At 40.2% G+C, this 19,407-nt stretch overlaps 1 protein-coding gene across 3 annotated transcripts in view; it reads left to right on the top strand.

Annotated features, from left to right (window-relative positions):
* LOC119502743 (CUB and sushi domain-containing protein 3-like) overlaps positions 1-19,407 on the top strand; it is a 407,722-nt gene that overhangs the window by 188,858 nt on the left and 199,457 nt on the right. For 2 of the 3 annotated variants that reach the window (XM_037793919.1, XM_037793918.1), the window contains exon 5: positions 14,269-14,476. In XM_037793919.1, coding sequence (XP_037649847.1) covers positions 14,269-14,476 — 208 coding nt within the window. The remainder of the gene's footprint in view (positions 1-14,268; positions 14,477-19,407) is intronic. The other variant, XM_037793920.1, reaches the window with a different exon arrangement.

Raw genomic sequence — 19,407 nt, 5'->3', positions numbered from 1 at the left:
AGCAGTCATCAAAATTTTTTGACAACTGGATGATAGATGCAACTTCTCAGATGTTAACTTAATGCATTGGTATAGATGGGTCCGTCCTGAAAAAGCTCTATAGTTGCCGTTAAACGGTGTTGAATGATGGGGATAGATGGGAACATTGTTACTCTCCAACTTCATCTACATAGCCATTCATTAGTTTGCAGTTCTTGAATGTCTCTCTTTATGTGTAACTCTCATTTTCAAAATGACTTCATTGACGTCATTGCAAAAAGTGGTTTATTAAAAACAATTCCGTCCTCTCGCTCTCTTTCACAGGTCAGGTTGCATACAATTTATTCATGAAGCTCTTAAAAGAGGTTTATAATATTGCTTGAAAAGGCAACAAAACATAAATACAGATAAAAGCAGAGTCAGAGTAATCACTGGAGCATCTCTTTGTTTTGCCGTCGCTCTTATTCTGTTGCTTTCTATTTTCACCAATGAAACACTAATTGACTGAGAGTCTCAAAGTCATCATAGACGCTGCTCTTTCCCCCCCTCCTCTCTCTGCTCCTTGTCTTTCCTTTCTATCTCGGTCTCTTTATCTCTTCTGATCAGTTTCCGTCCCTTCTCTTCCTGTTCTGTTTTATGTGACTTCTCTTTCTAGCATGGAAGGTTTCTGAATACAAGTGAACATCAATGACGTAGGGCTAGGCGGTATATCGACTTTAAAGGTTTATCAATATATTTTCAAACGAGATATAGGAGGAGACAATATCGATGCATAACGTTTCTTCCGTAAAGCCGTGCCACTGTATGGATCTGGTTTCTCTCAGCGTGTCATGTTCTGGCTGTGCCAGTCTTTATTAGTTATGTTTATGTGATTTTGGTTTGTGTTTTGGTTTCTTTTATATTCTCATTCCTGTTTCCTGTTTTATTTTGTAGTTCACTCCTCCTGTGTCTCGTCTGGTTTTACTTCCCTCCTTTGTTTGTTTTCCCGCCTTTTGTTGATTGTCTGCCCCGCCCTGATTTGTTTCACCTGTGTGTAATCATGTCTTGTATTTAAGCCTGTGTGTTCCCCGCTGTCCTTGTCAGTTCGTTTGTCTCTCCAGCCCCGTCTACCTTGTCCTCCGTGTTCCTTGTTTCCTCCTGCTCTGATCCTGGTGTTCCTCGTGTTTCCCTGGTTTGTGATTTTTGGTTTTGGTCCTCTGTTTGGGTTTTTTGTTGTTTGTTTCTATTTGTTCTTTTGGTACTTGGTTCCCTTCCCTGCCTTTTGTTGTTTTGGATTTTTCAGCTCTATTAAAGCTCGCTTTTATTTCTAAATACCTGTCCTGCCTGTTACTCTGCGATTGGGTCAACTTTGTAAACTCACCGTACGACACAGCGCGGTCAAGGAACCCCTTTGAAAATGGACATGTCAGTTTATCCTTGCCAAAATGTATTGTAAGTTGCAGCATTATTTAGCCTAGGTTTTCTAGTTTCATATGATGCCAGTATCTTCACTCAAGCAAAGTGAGATTTAGCATAGTTCAAATTATTGACGGCAAGACTAGATGTAAACATAGACACCTTTTTGCTCTTGAAATCTTGCAGCATAACCTGTTACTTCCTGTATCGATTTGCATTTACATGCCCAAGTATTGATTATGGAAAGCAAAAAATAAGGTCATCTATATACATTGTGAAGGTGTAATGTGGCTTGGTGGTGGTTTGTACATGTGACCAGCTTGCTGACTTTTTCTTGACTGATATTGATCAGCATGTCTCCGTGTATAAATTGATTAAGTAGGGCTAAATATCCACTAGATAAAGAAACTAGTGTCTGACTTTATGGTTGTGGTTGATCTGTGTCACGACTCATGTTGCATTTCCCCGTACAGACCATAGATGGCTTGTCAGAAACTGTTTGAAGGAGGCCATTTTAAGTTTTGTCTCATAAGCATTTCTGAGAGACTGTCATCACTAGAGACATGTGACATTTTGCTATCAAATCTCTTGTGACAGTACCTTATTATTGTGACGGTACTCGGTGACAGTAATCTAATAACTCTCTTTTTAGAAAGACACATCACTTTTCAAAGTGTCATCTTTTCTTTTCATTTTATCATTTTATGCCTCTCTTCTTGTACATGGCTTATCTAATAGAACAATTATATTACCTGCCTTCATTATTCACACACAATGAATGCTGAAGGTACAATGTGGACTTCTCTTGCAAACAAACAGTTTTGTCCGCATTCAGTGTATCTCACCATAGCTTTGTGTATGTTGTCCTTGAGACCTAACATACATGTGGGATACTTTGAAACCTGTTGTGTACACCGTTAAGACATCTTATTCCCTGCCTTTTGCTTGTGCATTGCTACATTCCTTGGTGCATTACTGCCGTCATATAGCTTGCATGCTTTGCGTCAGTTCAGGCAGAGCACTCATGTGACTCAAGTGGCGCTCATGTCGGCTGTTGGGCGTCACCTGTCTCATTCATTCTCAGTATCACTGGCTTGTTGATGTAACATCTGTTTGGCTAGTTGCTGACTAAATAGCATCCCGTCACATTCATACAAGTGTACATGGCAGCCCTTGTAAGTGTCAGTTCTCCCTATACTACTATCACTACTATGATGCCAGCATTGCTTGCTTATAGAACTCCACCCACCGCCACAAACTCATGTGATTTAAGCTCCGGTATTGTTGTCTATAAGCTCAATTATTCATGTATGTTTTCAACCATCTTTGAACCTGTACCATTATGTGTTGGATGGCTAAGTCCTTGACATAAGTGTCTCTGACTGAAGTACACATTTGCATTATAGCCCTCCGCAGTCGGCAGGAACATGAATCACTGTATTGTGATAGTGTTTCTTATATTTTGTCCGACCCATTTATATCAGTGAGGGTAGGCTAAATAACAGACACACCTCTCTATTTTTAGCTCGGTTTACCGAATAAACTGGCAACTAAGTGTAGTTTTTAAAATGTTCTTGTGTGTGTGTTTGTGTGTCCGCACAGGAGAGGGAAGGATTGAGAAGTAAAGAAGGGCAGGAGAGACAAGAGTTGAATGTATTTTGTCAGAGCTGCGATGCGTTAAACTCTCAGTATGCAGCTATTTGTTTAAGATGTCAGGGATGACATTTAACACCCACCAACACCCAGGGTCTCTCTCTCTCACTCTGTGTCTCTCCCACACACACACACGAATGAAAGTGCATTCAAAGAGACAGACGCAAAATCAGGGACGGACACAGGTGAACACACACACAAACACACACACACACACACTGTCAAACATGCACATGAAGAGACACACAGTCTGACCCACCCACTCTCAGAGAATAAAAGAGAGACGGGGGAGGGTGACGGAATGAGAGGTAATACTTATAAATCACAACTTTAGGAGTTTGTCGTTACGGTTGATAATTTAGAAACTCTGTTTAATGACCAAATGAGAAAACAGGGATGCTAAACTCATCTATCTCAATACTGCTCTGGAGTCAGACAGCGAGAGAGACGGAGAGTCTTTTTTTTGTTTACTCTCAACTTGTGTATACTTTTGTCCATTTCTGTTGCATTCCATTTGATTTGTCACTCAGTTTAACATGTCTTGGAGATACCTCCATAACAACTCATGACACCACATAGCTTCATAACAATACATAACAACACAGCTTCATAACAACACATAACACATGGCTTCATAACAATACAGCTTCATAACAACACATACTGTAGCTTCATAACAGTACATAACAACACAGCTTCATTACAACACATAACACATTGCTTCATAACAACACATAACAACACAGCTTCATAACAACATATAACACATGGCTTCATAACAACACATAACAACACAGCTTCATAACAACATATAACACATGGCTTCATAACAACACATAACAACACAGCTTCATAACAACATATAACACATGGCTTCATAACAACACATAACAACACAGCTTCATAACAACATATAACACATGGCTTCATAACAACACATAACAACACAGCTTCATAACAACATATAACACATGGCTTCATAACAACACATAACAACACAGCTTCATAACAACATATAACACATGGCTTCATAACAACACATAACAACACAGCTTCATAACAACACATAACAACACAGCTTCATAACAACATATAACACATGGCTTCATAACAACACATAACAACACAGCTTCATAACAACATATAACACATGGCTTCATAACAACACAGCTTCATAACAACATATAACACATGGCTTCATAACAACACAGCTTCATAACAACATATAACACATGGCTTCATAACAACACAGCTTCATAACAACATATAACACATGGCTTCATAACAACACATAACAACATAGCTTCATAACAACATATAACACATGGCTTCATAACAACACAGCTTCATAACAACATATAACACATGGCTTCATAACAACACAGCTTCATAACAACATATAACACATGGCTTCATAACAACACATAACAACACAGCTTCATAATAACATATAACACATGGCTTCATAACAACACAGCTTCATAACAACATATAACACATGGCTTCATAACAACACATAACAACACAGCTTCATAACAACATATAACACATGGCTTCATAACAACACAGCTTCATAACAACATATAACACATGGCTTCATAACAACACAGCTTCATAACAACATATAACACATGGCTTCATAACAACACATAACAACACAGCTTCATAATAACATATAACACATGGCTTCATAACAACACAGCTTCATAACAATTCATGACAGCAGATAGCTTCATAACAACACATAACAACACATAACACATGGCTTCAAAACAACACATAACAACACATCTTCATAACACATAACACAGCTTCATAACAACGCATAACAACACAAAGCAACAATAACAACCAGTTTTCCGAGGGCTGGCTTGACAATCTCAAATACAAAGCCTGGTTAGTAACAATTCCATTGGGAAAAGACAGCTGGATGCAAACTGTGTAAAATCTTGTCACAGCATCTTCCCCGAGTCACAAAGTCAAAAGTGGTCTGAAAATCTACCTGAAATTTGAGTATTTGAAGTATGGAATTTTGAAATGGAACATGTGTAGCAACCCTATGTAATGCAGTCCACCTTGTCATCTGTCAAGGCAAGCGAGCAGTAGGATAAACAGAGTATCACCTTAATATTATTACAGTGTTTTTTTGTCAGTATTAGCCAAGCAATAGCCACGGTATTTAAATCTGGTTTTGTCACCTCCTGACATAAGTTAAGGGGGGTCAGTAGTGAGGGCCAAATGGCATCAATAATGGGAAGCGAAGAATCACAGTATAATGAGAATCAAATTGTGTCTCACTATATGTGTCAGGGTCATGAGGCTAGTGTAGGAAAAAATAATCATGATAGCGATCTATCTATCCATCAATGTCTACTCACTCCATGTCTCCTTCTGGTGATCTACCATTGAATCACTCTTCTGCCCTAATTGGTCTAAATGTTGGGCTGTTAGTTGACTGGCAGACAACATCTGTTCTTTGATTTGTGGACAGATGGTGGGATGAGCTGAAGGTCAGCGTGGTTACTAGTTGTGTGTGTGTGTGTGTGTGTGTGTGCGCCCTAAACACTATGACTGTCTAAAATGTAATGCTGGCAGGCAGAAGAGGGCAACCAATATGTTTATAACAAGGTTTAAAAGAGTGATAGAAACACATGATAGCAATATGCGAGGGGGGAAAAAAAGAATGATGGGAACGGCACATAGAAAGGACTGCATTTGAAGTTAATAAATCACAGTTACAAGGGCAGCTACAGAGATGAGTCACACTAAGTTGAATGTGGGTATTTGTCTGCTTTAAATGTGTTCTGACGCTTTTGTGAATTTCCTCTGAAAAATGTGTCAGCAAAGTCACAAAACATTTGATATACCTGAATACCTGAGGGGGGCCTCCTACATCAGCAGACAGTGGTCACAAGTTGAAGCTCACAGGCAGGGACATAGACAATCTAAACAGGATAGATTCAACCCAACAAAACAGCTTTAAAAACAACCCCTGAATTGAATCAACATCTGAGTAAATCTGAAAAAAAAATAGTCCACCCTGATCTTCACAAAGCCGGTATTTATGATAGGGCTGCAATGATACAATGGCACATTCCGGGTCTGAAGAGATTAAAACATGTACTTGTGGAAAAAGTTAAGTCATATATCATGATTTATTCCGCGTCCAGATGGGTTTACATTTGGCAAAAGGAAGGATGCCTTTAGTCCACATGTCTGCTGCATGGTCGAATAGCAGCCAAGGAATAAGAGACCATTTTACAAGACCAGATGGTGCAAACACTGTTCTCTTGATGCATCATTTTCCATACACACTACTGAAACGTAATTTCCTGAACAACTAGATTAAGTCAGCTGTCTTCCCTGGAAGTTCTTATGGTGTATTTCTGTTTCATTTGTGCTTCAGTGAACTGCAGGCTATACCCTGGAAGAACAGTCCAATATCCTGTTACACACGGTGCAGGGCTGAAGCATCAAGAAAGGCAAATAGTGGCCCTACTTTTGTATATGAAAATGAAATACAAACATATAGAGCAAATGGGCAGACTAATTCAACTGATTAAAACAGACCATTATATCGTAAAAGCCAGAATATCAGTAGTGGATATACACTAAATGGCAACTTTCCTGAACAGAGGAGATGTTGGAAAGGAGATAAAGGTTGAACAGAACACCATGTGAGCCTCCAATGGAGACTGTCCTCCCATGAAAACCCACAGCATCAGTTGTTTCAGCAAATATCCCCAAACTATACATTCACGTCCAAGTGACAAAGCCCTCTAGTGGCAGTAGAAATTATGACAGTGAGCGTGAAGGAGGATATAGTGTGACACGGTTATAAAGACACAATCTGCTTTTTAAAATGTGTATTTATTTGTTAAAACAAGTGTGTTAAAATAAGTAGGACTGAACATAATCATAAAAAATAAAAGATCTGGGGAATGAAGTGTCAACTTGCTGGGAATGAATAACGATAGTCGTTTGAGGAAATGATGGATTTGATTCATGGCACACTTTTTAAATAACATACTTTTTTTAATCTTTGGGCTTCGGGGAAAGTATCAGGAATTTTCCAAGTCAAAAGGCTCAAGTCTAAGTGAAATCACGAGTCATTGATGTTAAAGTCCAAGTAGAGTTGCAAGTCTTTTTTGATTTTGTTAAGTCGAGTCTAAAGTCATCAAATTTGTGACTCGAGTCCACACCTCTGCCCTAAGCCTAACCAAACCTTAACCATAGCAGAAAAAAAGTGTTAATTTTAGTAAAAGTTAAAGACATTGACAGATGATGGTGTCCTGTCAATAGGGGCGTCATATCAGAAGATGCTTCTATGTATCGGCATAGGGCATTTACAATTTGTGTGTGTGTGTGTATAATTTGGAGGACTTTGTGCTTCAAAGGGAGGGCACATGTTACGGGCTCACATAAAGTATAGGTTGTATATATAGACATATAGTAGTATAAAATATAGTAATTTCTCTGCAATCTGATCCATAAAATCAGATTATATGGATCACAATAACATTTCAGCCTATACCCTGCCTTTTTTTTTTTTAATCGCTTGTATGCACATTATTGCTGGACTGCATCTAAAAGCTAAGTTGACTTCTGTTTCCACAATGCCACTGATGCCAGCACTAGTTTTGCGGATCTGATGGATCTGTCTATAAGATCCCATTGTTATGCATACAGAACTGTTACTTAATGCATCCTGGCATGACTGGATGGTGAAAGTGACATTGAGACCACAAGTGAAATTGCACCCTCTGTGCTTTCAGGCAGCAGCTGCAGAAGGAAGCTTGATGAGTTGCCCAGTAACTCCTCAGACCAGGGAAGGAAATTTATTATGAGGAATAATATAATAATATGCTGGATCATTTGTGTGCACATGTTTTAAAAGTCTTCCTCCTGTCTTATTCAGTCATTCATGGCAGGTAAACTGAGGTATTAAAGGTATGGAGGGGAGTGATGAGGGAGAGTGCTAGCTATATATATTCAGCTTCACAGCATATGGGGGCAAGAGGTTGATGGATGGGTGGGTGGATGTAGATAAGAGAGCAGGAGGGATGGATGGATACAGCCTGAAGAGAGAGGAGAGGAGAGGATGATGTAGATGGCCCATAATCCTTAGAGGCTGACAGCACACTGGGTCTTCTGTGATTGAAGTCTGTATGTGTGTGTGTATGCGTGCGTGTGTGTGTATGTGTGTGTACGGATCTGATAGTGATAGTGATCTGCCTATCAAAGTGATGCAGGGAAGGAATGGAGTTATGGGATAGAGGGGGAAAGGAAGAGGGGGAAGAAACTGCGAGTGGGGAAGAGAGAGAGAGAAAGGGATGAGGCCAGTAAAGCCATTAAACATAAAATCAATCAGCAGAAAGAGAGAGAGAGAGAGAGAGAGGGACGGAGAGTGAAATGCGGAGAGAGTAAGATCTTAAAGAAAGACACAGCGAGACGGAGAAGGATAAAGAAGGAATCCTCAGATGACTGCGATATTGATGACAGCACAGTGGGGAAGAGAGGATGAACGGATGCGAGAGAGGGGAGGCAGGATAAGGAGGCTAAGAACGAGTGATCAAAGCACCCCGGGCCATGAGAGAGAATGAGCAAAGGGAGGGTGAGATGGGGAGAGTTAGGAGGGGGGGGGGATGATGATGAGGAAGGAGAAGTGGGAGGGTGAGAGAGGCAAGGATGAATGAGGAAGAGAAAAGGAAGCATGGAGGGGAGAACAGAGGGAGGGAGGAGGAGTAGAGGAGAATATGTGCTGTTTTACTATAAAAATAATCTTGATAGAGAAATGGTGTAGAGGAGGGGCGGACCGAGCAGAGACCAGTAGGGAAGCAAAGAGAAGTGGTGCTACAACAACATCTAGACAGAGCGAGGGATGGAAAGGCAAAAAAGGGCAACACCAGCTCACTGATGTGATAAGAAATGAAGGCAACATGGTCAACACTACCTCTCACAACACATACAGTCACACTCAATACTAACATATAGCGCCCTCCCTCCACACACACTTTCCTTCCTCCTGTGGGTCAGTGCGCTGGGGCATGGGCATGAGTTCAGCCTCCCCAGGTTGCTGTCTGAAATAGAAAGCAGAAAACGAAACAGAGCAGAACAGATAGTCCTCACTACCTATAGATTTTCCCCCTTATGCTCATTTATCTTCTGGTTTTCTAAATCTTTCACATGTAATAGGTGTTTGTCCATGTGTAATGCAGAGATAATATAACAAAATCGGACAAATTCATGCAGGTTCACGAGAAACTCCCTCAGCTCAGAACTCCAGCGGGGCCTCGGAGCTCCGGCGGGAGGTTGGAGAAGCTCTTCGCCTGGCTGCGGCGGCTCTTCCTCTGGCCAGGAGCAGAGCTTCATCTCACTGCTCCGCTGGTCCCCTCTGGGAGCCAACAACAACACCACGCTACTGTAGGCCCAGGCCGTATTGCTGGGCCCGCTGGAGGGAAGGGAGGCATGGGGGAACTACAACCAGGATGGCGCAAGTCAGATTTGTGAGACGCTGCTGCTGCGGTAAAATTGGAGGTTTTCAAAAGGTACTCTGGTGCTTGGAAACACTACCACTTGTGTCCAAAGAGACCACCAAAATCTACACAAAACCGCGACCATATCTAACGTAATGTGTCCATGAAGATCGTGACACCAATGTAAAGTGACTTACGTAGTAATGTCACCTTTGAGGTGCTAGTAGGCCTAGCACATCTAAGTACATGCATAACCCAACAATTTCTAACTTTGAGAACACACCCACAGCGAGGTGCAGACCGCCACAAGTCCATCAAAATGAATGCCAATGTTAGAGATTCTTAACTACATGTAAACGTATGTACAATGGATGGATGCATGGACAAGATGTAGATATGAAAAACAAAAGTTTGTAACCTAGAATAACCAAATAACAGTGCTTTAAAGTTTTAATTTGCTGTTCTAACTGGGAGATTTTTGGATAACCCTAATCCATAATACAGTATCTTGAATCTAGCCAATGCACACAGGTTTAGGTTCAACCTTGACTGAACAGGGTTATTCACCAAATGTCAGTCACGTCGCTATCAGTCATCTCGTAATGATTTTATAATCAATAACTTTCATTTTGTGTCTCATTTTGAAGCAATCTCCACTTATGCGTTGGATGTGGCTTCAATGACCTCGGTGCTCCGTAGTTGTCAGCCTCAGATTAATTTAAATGCTTATTGGATTTAAAGATTTCGGCTGTAAGCTGATCAGACACGTATGTAATGAAATTCCATTTTCTGACTCATATCATTTTATTCAATATGCTACGCTTAAAAAGCAAGCTACAGTATGTTTGAATCATCGCAGAAAAATAACAATATGGAACAGTATTCACTGTCACCTGCTTTTAATGGTGAGATTGTCTTAATAGTGACATATTCATTTTAACAGCTGCTGTAAAAAAAAGAAGCGATGGAAGCAGAAAATGATGTGAGGTAGACACAGTAATATTTAACACTGTCACACAGATGTCCCATCATGATTGATGGAGCAGGGGCGAGCGATATCCAGAATTAGCAGGTGCGACATGGAGAGTTGACTGGTTCAGTGTCATGTCTGATGCACGCATATTTAACAGAAGGTAATCAGTGTTGGCTATAGGTACGTGGTCTTCTCCCCCACCCCTCCCCCCGTGAACACCCAACAAATGTCACTTTTTATTAGAGCAGCTGCTCCTGAAGCGGTCTCTGCACAGCCCCGCCGTTACTAGATGACACACATCGGAATAAGTGAGGATCCTAATTGCATCATGTGTCATCTAAAATTATCACATGGAGTCCTCACATGGCTCCCAGGTTTCCTCCAAGATCTACATCAGTATTCAAGTCGGATATTTCGAAAAAAGTAATGATTAAAAAAATTGTTTTATGCTATAGGTCACAGTAATGCATTTTGAGTGACACAAATCCAGTACATCATGGCTGAAAGCCCTTGATGCTACAACATCATAATGTCAAGTTCACCAAAGGTCCACTGCACATAAGAGCGCTGCTCACTAGTTTAGTAATCTGTTTTTTTTATTTCACAAGTTCATTTCCTCTTCTTTAATAAGAGCCACACATCAGTGCACCTTGAGGCCGTTCCACCTGTCTGTCAAGTGTCACTGGCACATCAGTAAGCTGGAGGACTGGAAGAGGGGTGCATGTGTGTGTGTGTGTGTGTGTTTAAATGCGTATATATGTGTGTGCATGCGGGTGCGTGTCCACCAGTGCTTGCGTTTCCACGTCCTGTGGATAAACCTGTGACAGCTGTCATCCTGAAAGCAGCACCCTCTCCCAAGCTGTGGACACACACACACACACACACACACACAACTGCATCATTGCTCTTCTGCAAATGTGATGGGGTCTCAGCAGGGCTTGGTTCAGGGTGTTGGGTCATTTATACGAATCTCCTTGACTGTCTAGCTGTGGAAGGAATGTCTGTCTGGATAACTGAATGGCCTGTCTGTTAGTGCCTGCCTGCCTGCCTGCCTGTCTGTCGGACTGACTCAGCTGCCTATATGAATCTGTTTTGAATCAATGAATTGTTGTATAAATAATGCATTTCTCTACTTCATTTTCAATACATCAGCACCTGTAGTTTGGGACAATGCACGTCTTTGTCACCAGCTGGTGTCAACACATTTTGACACGAGCATCATTCCTACTAAGGTGAAAACAAATAAAAAGCTTGTATTGTTCCCAACTTCACGCTCTGATCTATTGAAACAAGGCTCACTCTATCTTAAAGGGATAGTTTGGATGTTTTGAAGTGGGATTGTATGAGGAACTTCTTCATAGTCAGTGTAATACTTACAGTAGATGACGATGGGCACACCTCCAGCTTGGGGAAACAAGACAGGAGTACCCACATGGAAGCAAAGCAATGTACTGCTGTGGACGGGGGCAGCAACAAAACGTATTTTAGCCACCTAAAAGAAAGTCCCACCTAAAAAAAAATCTATATCAGTTTAAGTGTACGCTATATTTAGAATATTTTCTGATGGGGAAGTGAACTGAAAGTGAAACTTATCTGCACTGTTTTTGTCAGCGGAGTCTGGTGGCTTTAAAGAGAGCATGGATAAGTTTCACTTTTAGTTCAGTTCCCTCTCAGAAAGGGCTGTCTGACGGCAAGGTAAAGTGGTGAAAATATCCTAAATATAGCGTGCACTTAAACGGATATTGATTTTTTTAGGTGGCTAAAAACATGTTATATATTATAAATATGTTAAATATTGCTTTGCTCCAGTGTCGGTGGCATGCCGACTGTCATTTACTGTAAGTGATGCACTGACTATGGATAAGCACCTCATAAAACGCCACTTCAAAAACACCCAAACTATCCCTTTAAAAATCATTTCAAACCACCTATTTTGTTTCATCCTGTTTTCTTGTTTCCTATCTGATACAGTTTGTACCAACCCTTTGCCTATTCCAATCTGGTTCTATATTATTTGTTTCACTCTAGTTCTGTTTGTCTCCGTTTGTTCCTATCTATTTATGTTCCCCCCGTTATCCTCCATGTATTTCCTGTCTCTACTCAGTGCACTCTGTTCTGTCCGATTTCTAATATCTTTTCTAATATGTTTCTATTCATTCCTATTGGTTATCGTCTGTTTGCTCGATGTGAGTCTCGGACCACAGTCATTCTCTGTACCCCTCCTCTGTGGGTGGAGTCTGGCTTGGTCCCCTACCTTATCGCTGTCATCTGTACATGCATCCCCTCGAGGCAGCACCGCCTGGGTGAGCCTAAAGGATGGTGCATGTATACCTGACAGCGCCTGTCTACACTCTTATAAAGGATGTGTCTTTTCCATCTTATCAGTGAGTGCAGTTTAAGGACAACACACACATGGGTGTTTCTCCGTCTTCTCTTAAATGCTGATGATATCAACATGTGATGTGTTGCAGAGTTCTATAAATCATCCCAAATTGCACTCACTGGTGTGTAGGAAAATGCACGTCTGCTGTAAGAGTGTGTTACATACAGTATTGCCTCTTTTATGTATAACTATAAATTATACAGGTATAATTTATACCATGTTTTCAGTCAGACTTGAACGCTCTCAGAAAAAAAGGTTCAACGTTGTATCTTTCATCACTGGGGCAGCGGATACTCGGCTGGGCTCAATTTGCTTTTCTATAAATACCTTTTTTTAAAAGATGTATTTCAACCGATTGGGAACAAAACATTCATCGATCCACGCCGTGTTTTGGAGAAAGCGAATTGAGCCCAGCCCTCTTCAATATCTTGCCGTACAACCAATGTCCCAGTGACACAACAAGGTACAATGTGGTATGTTTTTTCTCCGTGAGTGAGTCTGTATAAATTATATGTGTATAATTTATGCCGTGTGCACAGCGCAATCCATGTGTCTTTATCTGTTATCCAATAATCAGTACTACTACTCAATTATGAATAATACTATCAATCAGATGTGATCAACAATTAGAGGAAATTTGGCAAATTTACTATCACATCTAGTCTATATGTTCTGAAACAAATTGATTCACTGACACCAGCCAATTGGGAAACAACTGAATCTAAAAGTTCCTTGGTGGTGATTGGAGGAGACGAGAGCAGAAATCTGTGATTGGACAACTTACCTTGTTATTGGAGGAGAGGACAGCAGCTCTGAGTGTGACAGGAACTGCAGCCTAACCCTTAGACCCCCAACCTCCCAACCCCCCATCCCCCGATTCTAACTGGCTAAAATAAAACCGCATCATTCTCCAAAATCTACTGGCTTAATGGTAGAGAACTATGACCATGTATATGCTTTTTTCATATCTACTTCATATCTGAAGTGTGATGTAAGCTCCATATTTTCACAATATGGTTTGCTAATATGACTTGACAGTTTATGTGTCATTAGAAAGTCATCCATTTCTAACATTCAAGCCACAATATAACATAATGAGCCAAGAGTGTACCTTTAATATACTCAAATGAAGGTACCTCATAGAGGGAGAGAGGTGGGGAGTTGGGCTGGCTGACCTGTAATCGATTTGAGGCGTTTAAGAATTTGATCTTAATTGCTAATTTGGTAATAAATTGAATTAATACATTTGGAAATTGATCCGCCCCATCTTATATAGCCGTTAAATTCAAAATAATTCATCCAAAAAGCAAGAAATTTAATTTAATTAACAAAAAAAAAAGTCCGCCCCTCGGTCCCTCCTCCACTCCCTAACCCAGGTTTTCTATTTGTCACTCTGATTTGATTGACAGCTGAGGACACATGTGGGGGCACTGTGAGGGGCGGCAGTGGGGTGGTGACCAGTCCCGGTTACCCCGGCAACTATGGTAACCAGGCCGACTGTACATGGATCCTATTGGCCGAACCTGGAGACACCATCTCTGTCATCTTTACAGACTTCCAGACAGAGGAGAAGTACGACTTCCTGGAAGTTGAGGGATCTGAACCACCAACCATTTGGTGAGTCACAGTTATTTAATTAATTCATACGTGCGTGTGTCGCAGTCATTGTGTTGCTGAGAAACGGGATGATGTGAAAGTGGCAGAGCTGTCCGTTTATCAGCGTCCAATTCAATATTTCATGTTTTCGAACAATTTCGGAAACGCAGTGGAGAGATGATTCACGGTTCAGTGTTAAATTGCAGGAGGGTACGAGACATGTTTCCAGTTGTAAGAGACATACAATCATCCGGATGATGAAAATTAAAAATATGTACATATCGTACTACAAATTTCAGGGGTGGATATTGAGGTTTCGACCGGGTGGCTTGAAAAATGAAAAATTAAAAATACGGTATGTGAATATCCATTATTTCACGGCACAAATGCAGGTAGGTTAAAGTTGACATATCCAAACGAAAGTAGAGCGTTAGAGCATAAAAGAACCCACAGTCTGCAGCAGGAAAACATGTGGTAAACAGTATGATAGAGGTACAATAGAGCTCCACTGGACTCGTGCTGGTGGTGACGTGTGATTGTGGTGTTTGAAAAAAAAGGAAAGGATTCAGTTGACATTTTCTGACCTGGCATTTCTGCAAAGGTAGTGTAACCACGTAGCGGCTGAGTTTATTGAACAATTTAACCACACTTGGAGTACAGTAATAAAAAGTTAGAACAAGTAATAAAAATAAGTTTCGAACTCGAGTAAGAACAGGTAATAAAATGAAAATGTTATTACAGATATAAAGTACAGTTTTTATCTCTTGTTCTTGAAGTATTTTCCATGGAAAAAAATGAATAAAATCTTGACGTATGATGTGTGTGTGTGTGTGGGCGTGCACATGTTCATCCATCTGCATGGGCCTCGTATTTCAGAGATGAATTAATTGATCTGTGCTATTTTTTTTGGTCTTTTAACAGCCCTCCATGGCTTTCTATCATTTTTATCATGTGTTTTCAGATGGTACACTCATAACAATATTTTATTGCGAGTGCTGCTTATCGACTGTTGGGTAAATTAGGGTATTGATAAACCATTGCTGTTGCTGTAACCAATTTGAATCTTATATGGTCAGGGATATTAGTGTGTGTGCGTGTGTAATTGATTTGGAAGTAATAACAGCTAGGGAACTGCTTTTAGAAAAGTGTTAGTGTGTCTATGCAGGTGCGTACCATCATGCTTGCTCATTTGTACCCTTGTGTGTATAGGTGTGCATGTATATATGTGTGTGTACAGTGGTAAACATGTTAAAAGAAGCACAGAAGTTGAGTGCTGCTGCTCAACAACTGACACATTTCCACCAATATCTCTTGTTGGTAACTGATCGTGCTCTCCTGGTCACATTTCATTGCACTTATTCAATTGAAAAGTAATTTTCCTATTCGTCCGAAATGCCATATTTGATCATTCTTTGAAAAATGGCCGGATGGTGTTATTATTCACTTTCCATGATCTAGACATTAAATAAAGGCAAAACACTATTAATCCTCAAAGACAGGCCGATAAGGAGAATAAAACAAAGGTCGGAAGCAAACTTTTATATTTGATTTAATTTATTTTACTTCGTTTTTATTTGACCTTCAATACAGCCTTGAGTTTGAAATCTCCTGGCCAAAATGACAGTGCATTTGTAAATATAGTACAAGACAACATACATGCAAAAGTGGACCACATAAAGTAAGTTGATCGTCATTAATCACCGGTAATATTAGGGCTGTCAAAGTTAACACTATAGCACGTTAATGCAAATTTGTTTTAACGCCACTAATTTCTTTAACGCCTTAACGCAATTGATCTTTCGGAGGTCGTAGCCGGCTCAGCTTTAAAGTTAGAGTGAAGATACTGGTATCATATGAAACTAGAAAATCCTAAGGAATTACTAGCTTGTCACAAGGACAAACTGTCATTGCCATTTTCAAAGGGGTCCCTTGACCTCTGACCTCAAGATATGTGAATGAAAATGGGTTCTATGGGTACCCAGGAGTCTCCCCTTTACAGACATTTATGATAATCACATGTCGTTTTGGACAAGCAACAAAACATTTGTATAAAGCAAGCATATTTATCCACTCCCATATTGATAAGAGTATTAAATACTAGACAAATCTCCCTTTAAGGTACATTTTGAACAGATAAAAAATTTGCGATTAATTTGCGAGTAAGCGTACGTGTTTTTCCAAAATGTTTTGCCTAAAGACAAGTTATCTTCTGATTTGTTTGTCCTATAAAATTATTGTATTTTGTCATCAAAATCTGCACTTTGCACTCAACTAGTACAGATATCATCTATGAGAGACACACATTCAATTTAATCACGTCAATTTGTAACACGTTTTAGGAAGCATAACGCCATTCAGAAAATTGGTGTCAAGCTTTCATTTTGAACTGGGAGCAAATACAAAACCTACAAAACTACTGTGAGAAATCACTTTCTTAAGAGTATTTACGACCAAAATATATTGCTCAGAGTTAGACTGTTGGCCTTTGGGGGGTGATGTGGTAGTGTGTGATTTAGTTTGACCAGACATGAGGGTCTTGGCTCATGTGAGATACTGCTGTGTAGTTATTTACTTGCTGAATTATCTCTCATACAGCATACTGAGGTCAGTGTGATTTTTCTCATATCTTGGATCTTTTTTCAGCAGCCAGGCTTATAATATGGTTGAACTGAGAGGAGAGCAGCGACATCCAGACGTACAGCCTGGAGCAAGACTTATACCAACTTGCCCTGGTGTTGCGAATAACTGAAGATGCTAAACTGACACGATTTACAGAGTTTTCTTCTATAGCTTTTGGTTTTCTACCAACTTAGGGAGTCAAAACCTTGAACAGTATAGTTAACTTCCAGAGCGGTAAGCAGCCTGTTTAATTTTCCCCTCTCCTTCTTCCCCCATGCATTGTATTATAGTAGAAAATACACAGGGAAAAATAATAATTTAAGAAATGACAGCGCCTGACATATACACATTAACAAATATTTCATATCAACCTTATTGTCCGTGTTAGTAAGAACTCTGTGTTCACAAACAGTGAGGCACTCACTGTGAAAGTATACTTTAGAAGGCACAAGGCGCCTAATTTAAGACTTTAATGGCTTCCCACCTGGAAAGAAAACAAAGCACTCCTGTGGGTAAGAGTGTCTTGTTCATCAGAGATGTCAGAAAAAGGGACATTGCAGAAACTGTGGATGAAAAAAAAAGTGGATGTGCTACAAAAGTCAGTCCATGGTTCCACTCCTGTCAAACATGAAGATGAAACAACACTTGGCATAATATCAGCCAAACTGAACCCCCCAAGGAGTGGATAAATGTTCCCTAGTTTGAAATATTAAGTTCCTTTTGAGGCATCCTGATGACAGGGTCAGAATCTGGTATAAACAGCCTGGTCCCGTGGATTCTTTCATCCTGTAAATGGTGCAGGCTGCTGGCGATGTTGTAATTGTCTGGAGAATGTTTTCTTGACATGAACTATGCTACACTAGACTCAGTAGTACCAATTTAGCATTGTTTGAATGCCAGAGTCTGCCTAGGCTTTGTTCCCTATCCAGGTGCATCCCCTCATATCCGCAGTGTGCCTGTTTTTTCAGTTGGATATCAGAAAGCATGCTTCATCTCCAGACGGCTCCAGGGAAATGACAGTGATGTTAGTTTCCTACAGTGACCTACAAAGTCCTCCCATCTCAACACAGTACAGCACCTCTGGAATTAGGTTGAATGGTATAGCGTGGGCGGCACAATGTGTCATTGCAGCTCGTGGATGTGTGCTGGAAAATCAGCAGAGACTTTGTGACGTATAGAGTTAGCATGGACCGAGGTCTCTTAAAGAAGTCAGTCTGTTCTAGGGGCATAAAGGATGTTACTGGCTGGGTGAAGGTGGATACTGATGGTGTATTCTGTGTTTGGCTTCTGTATAGTATGGTGGGAGCAAGAGCAGAAATGAAATAATCAATGGCATTTTTGATATTGGTTAGTCATGTATGACATTTATAAAGTAAAAGGGTCAAATATTTGCAGGTTATAGCTTCTTAAATGTGAGGATTTTTCAGTGTTTCTCTGTTTCATATCCTTGTAAATTAAATATGTAGCATTTTGACTGGTGGCCAGACAAATTCGACGTCACTTTGGGCTCATTAACTTGTCATGAACCTTATTGGAGGTGGGGAAGTTATACACTACATTTTCCAAGCCCATCAGTTAGTCTTCATTACTGAAAGCCCTTTCCCCATTAAAAGCATCTGGGACCGTCTCTATATACAGTGGATGAGATGGGTCCATGTTTCCCCCTTTTACAGCACCAGGAGGAGCTTGTTGGAAAATAAATGAAATTGATTTTGTAGTTAGGTTCAGTGCGAAGATTGGAGATCAACAACTGATACTTGCTTTCACATGTGTCTTTGTCAGTGCAAGTATCGATGCAGGTTTGCATGTAAGTGCATGCTATGTAATGAGTAGGGCTGCAGCGATATGGAGAAAATACAGAATCAAATACCTTGATATGGATATTGTGATGATATTGTAAGGTTGACCATTGGTGCTTTCAAAAAATATTGACACAATTTTGATAAATAATCGTCAGTAATGTGGATATAATGATTTCGATATAATATCGCTATATTGCCCAGCCCTATTAATGAGTGGCATCTATTCTCTTTCTGTGTATACACAGTAGCATCAGCTGATATTTGTCCTCTTTGTCCCCACGGAAACTCCTGAAGCTTGATATTGACAAAAAGTCACTCTGTAAACATTACTGTATCTATCCCCCTTCTCTGTAAACAACCTTTATTTATCTATCTTATCAGAATGATGATGATCACGGAAGAAAGAGACACATTGAAATGACATTAAAACAGCTGCGCAGGTAGCATACTAAATACTTTAAAGTCCAACTTTATGACCGTATATCAGCAATTACAGTAATAACTGTAGTCGGTTCAAATCAAAACCAAAGA

This window comes from Sebastes umbrosus, chromosome 15, assembly GCF_015220745.1.
Source record: "Sebastes umbrosus isolate fSebUmb1 chromosome 15, fSebUmb1.pri, whole genome shotgun sequence".
Classification (NCBI taxonomy): Eukaryota; Metazoa; Chordata; class Actinopteri; order Perciformes; family Sebastidae; genus Sebastes; species Sebastes umbrosus.
Note: the sequence above shows the minus strand (reverse complement) of the source record. Positions and strands in the feature narration are given on the sequence as shown.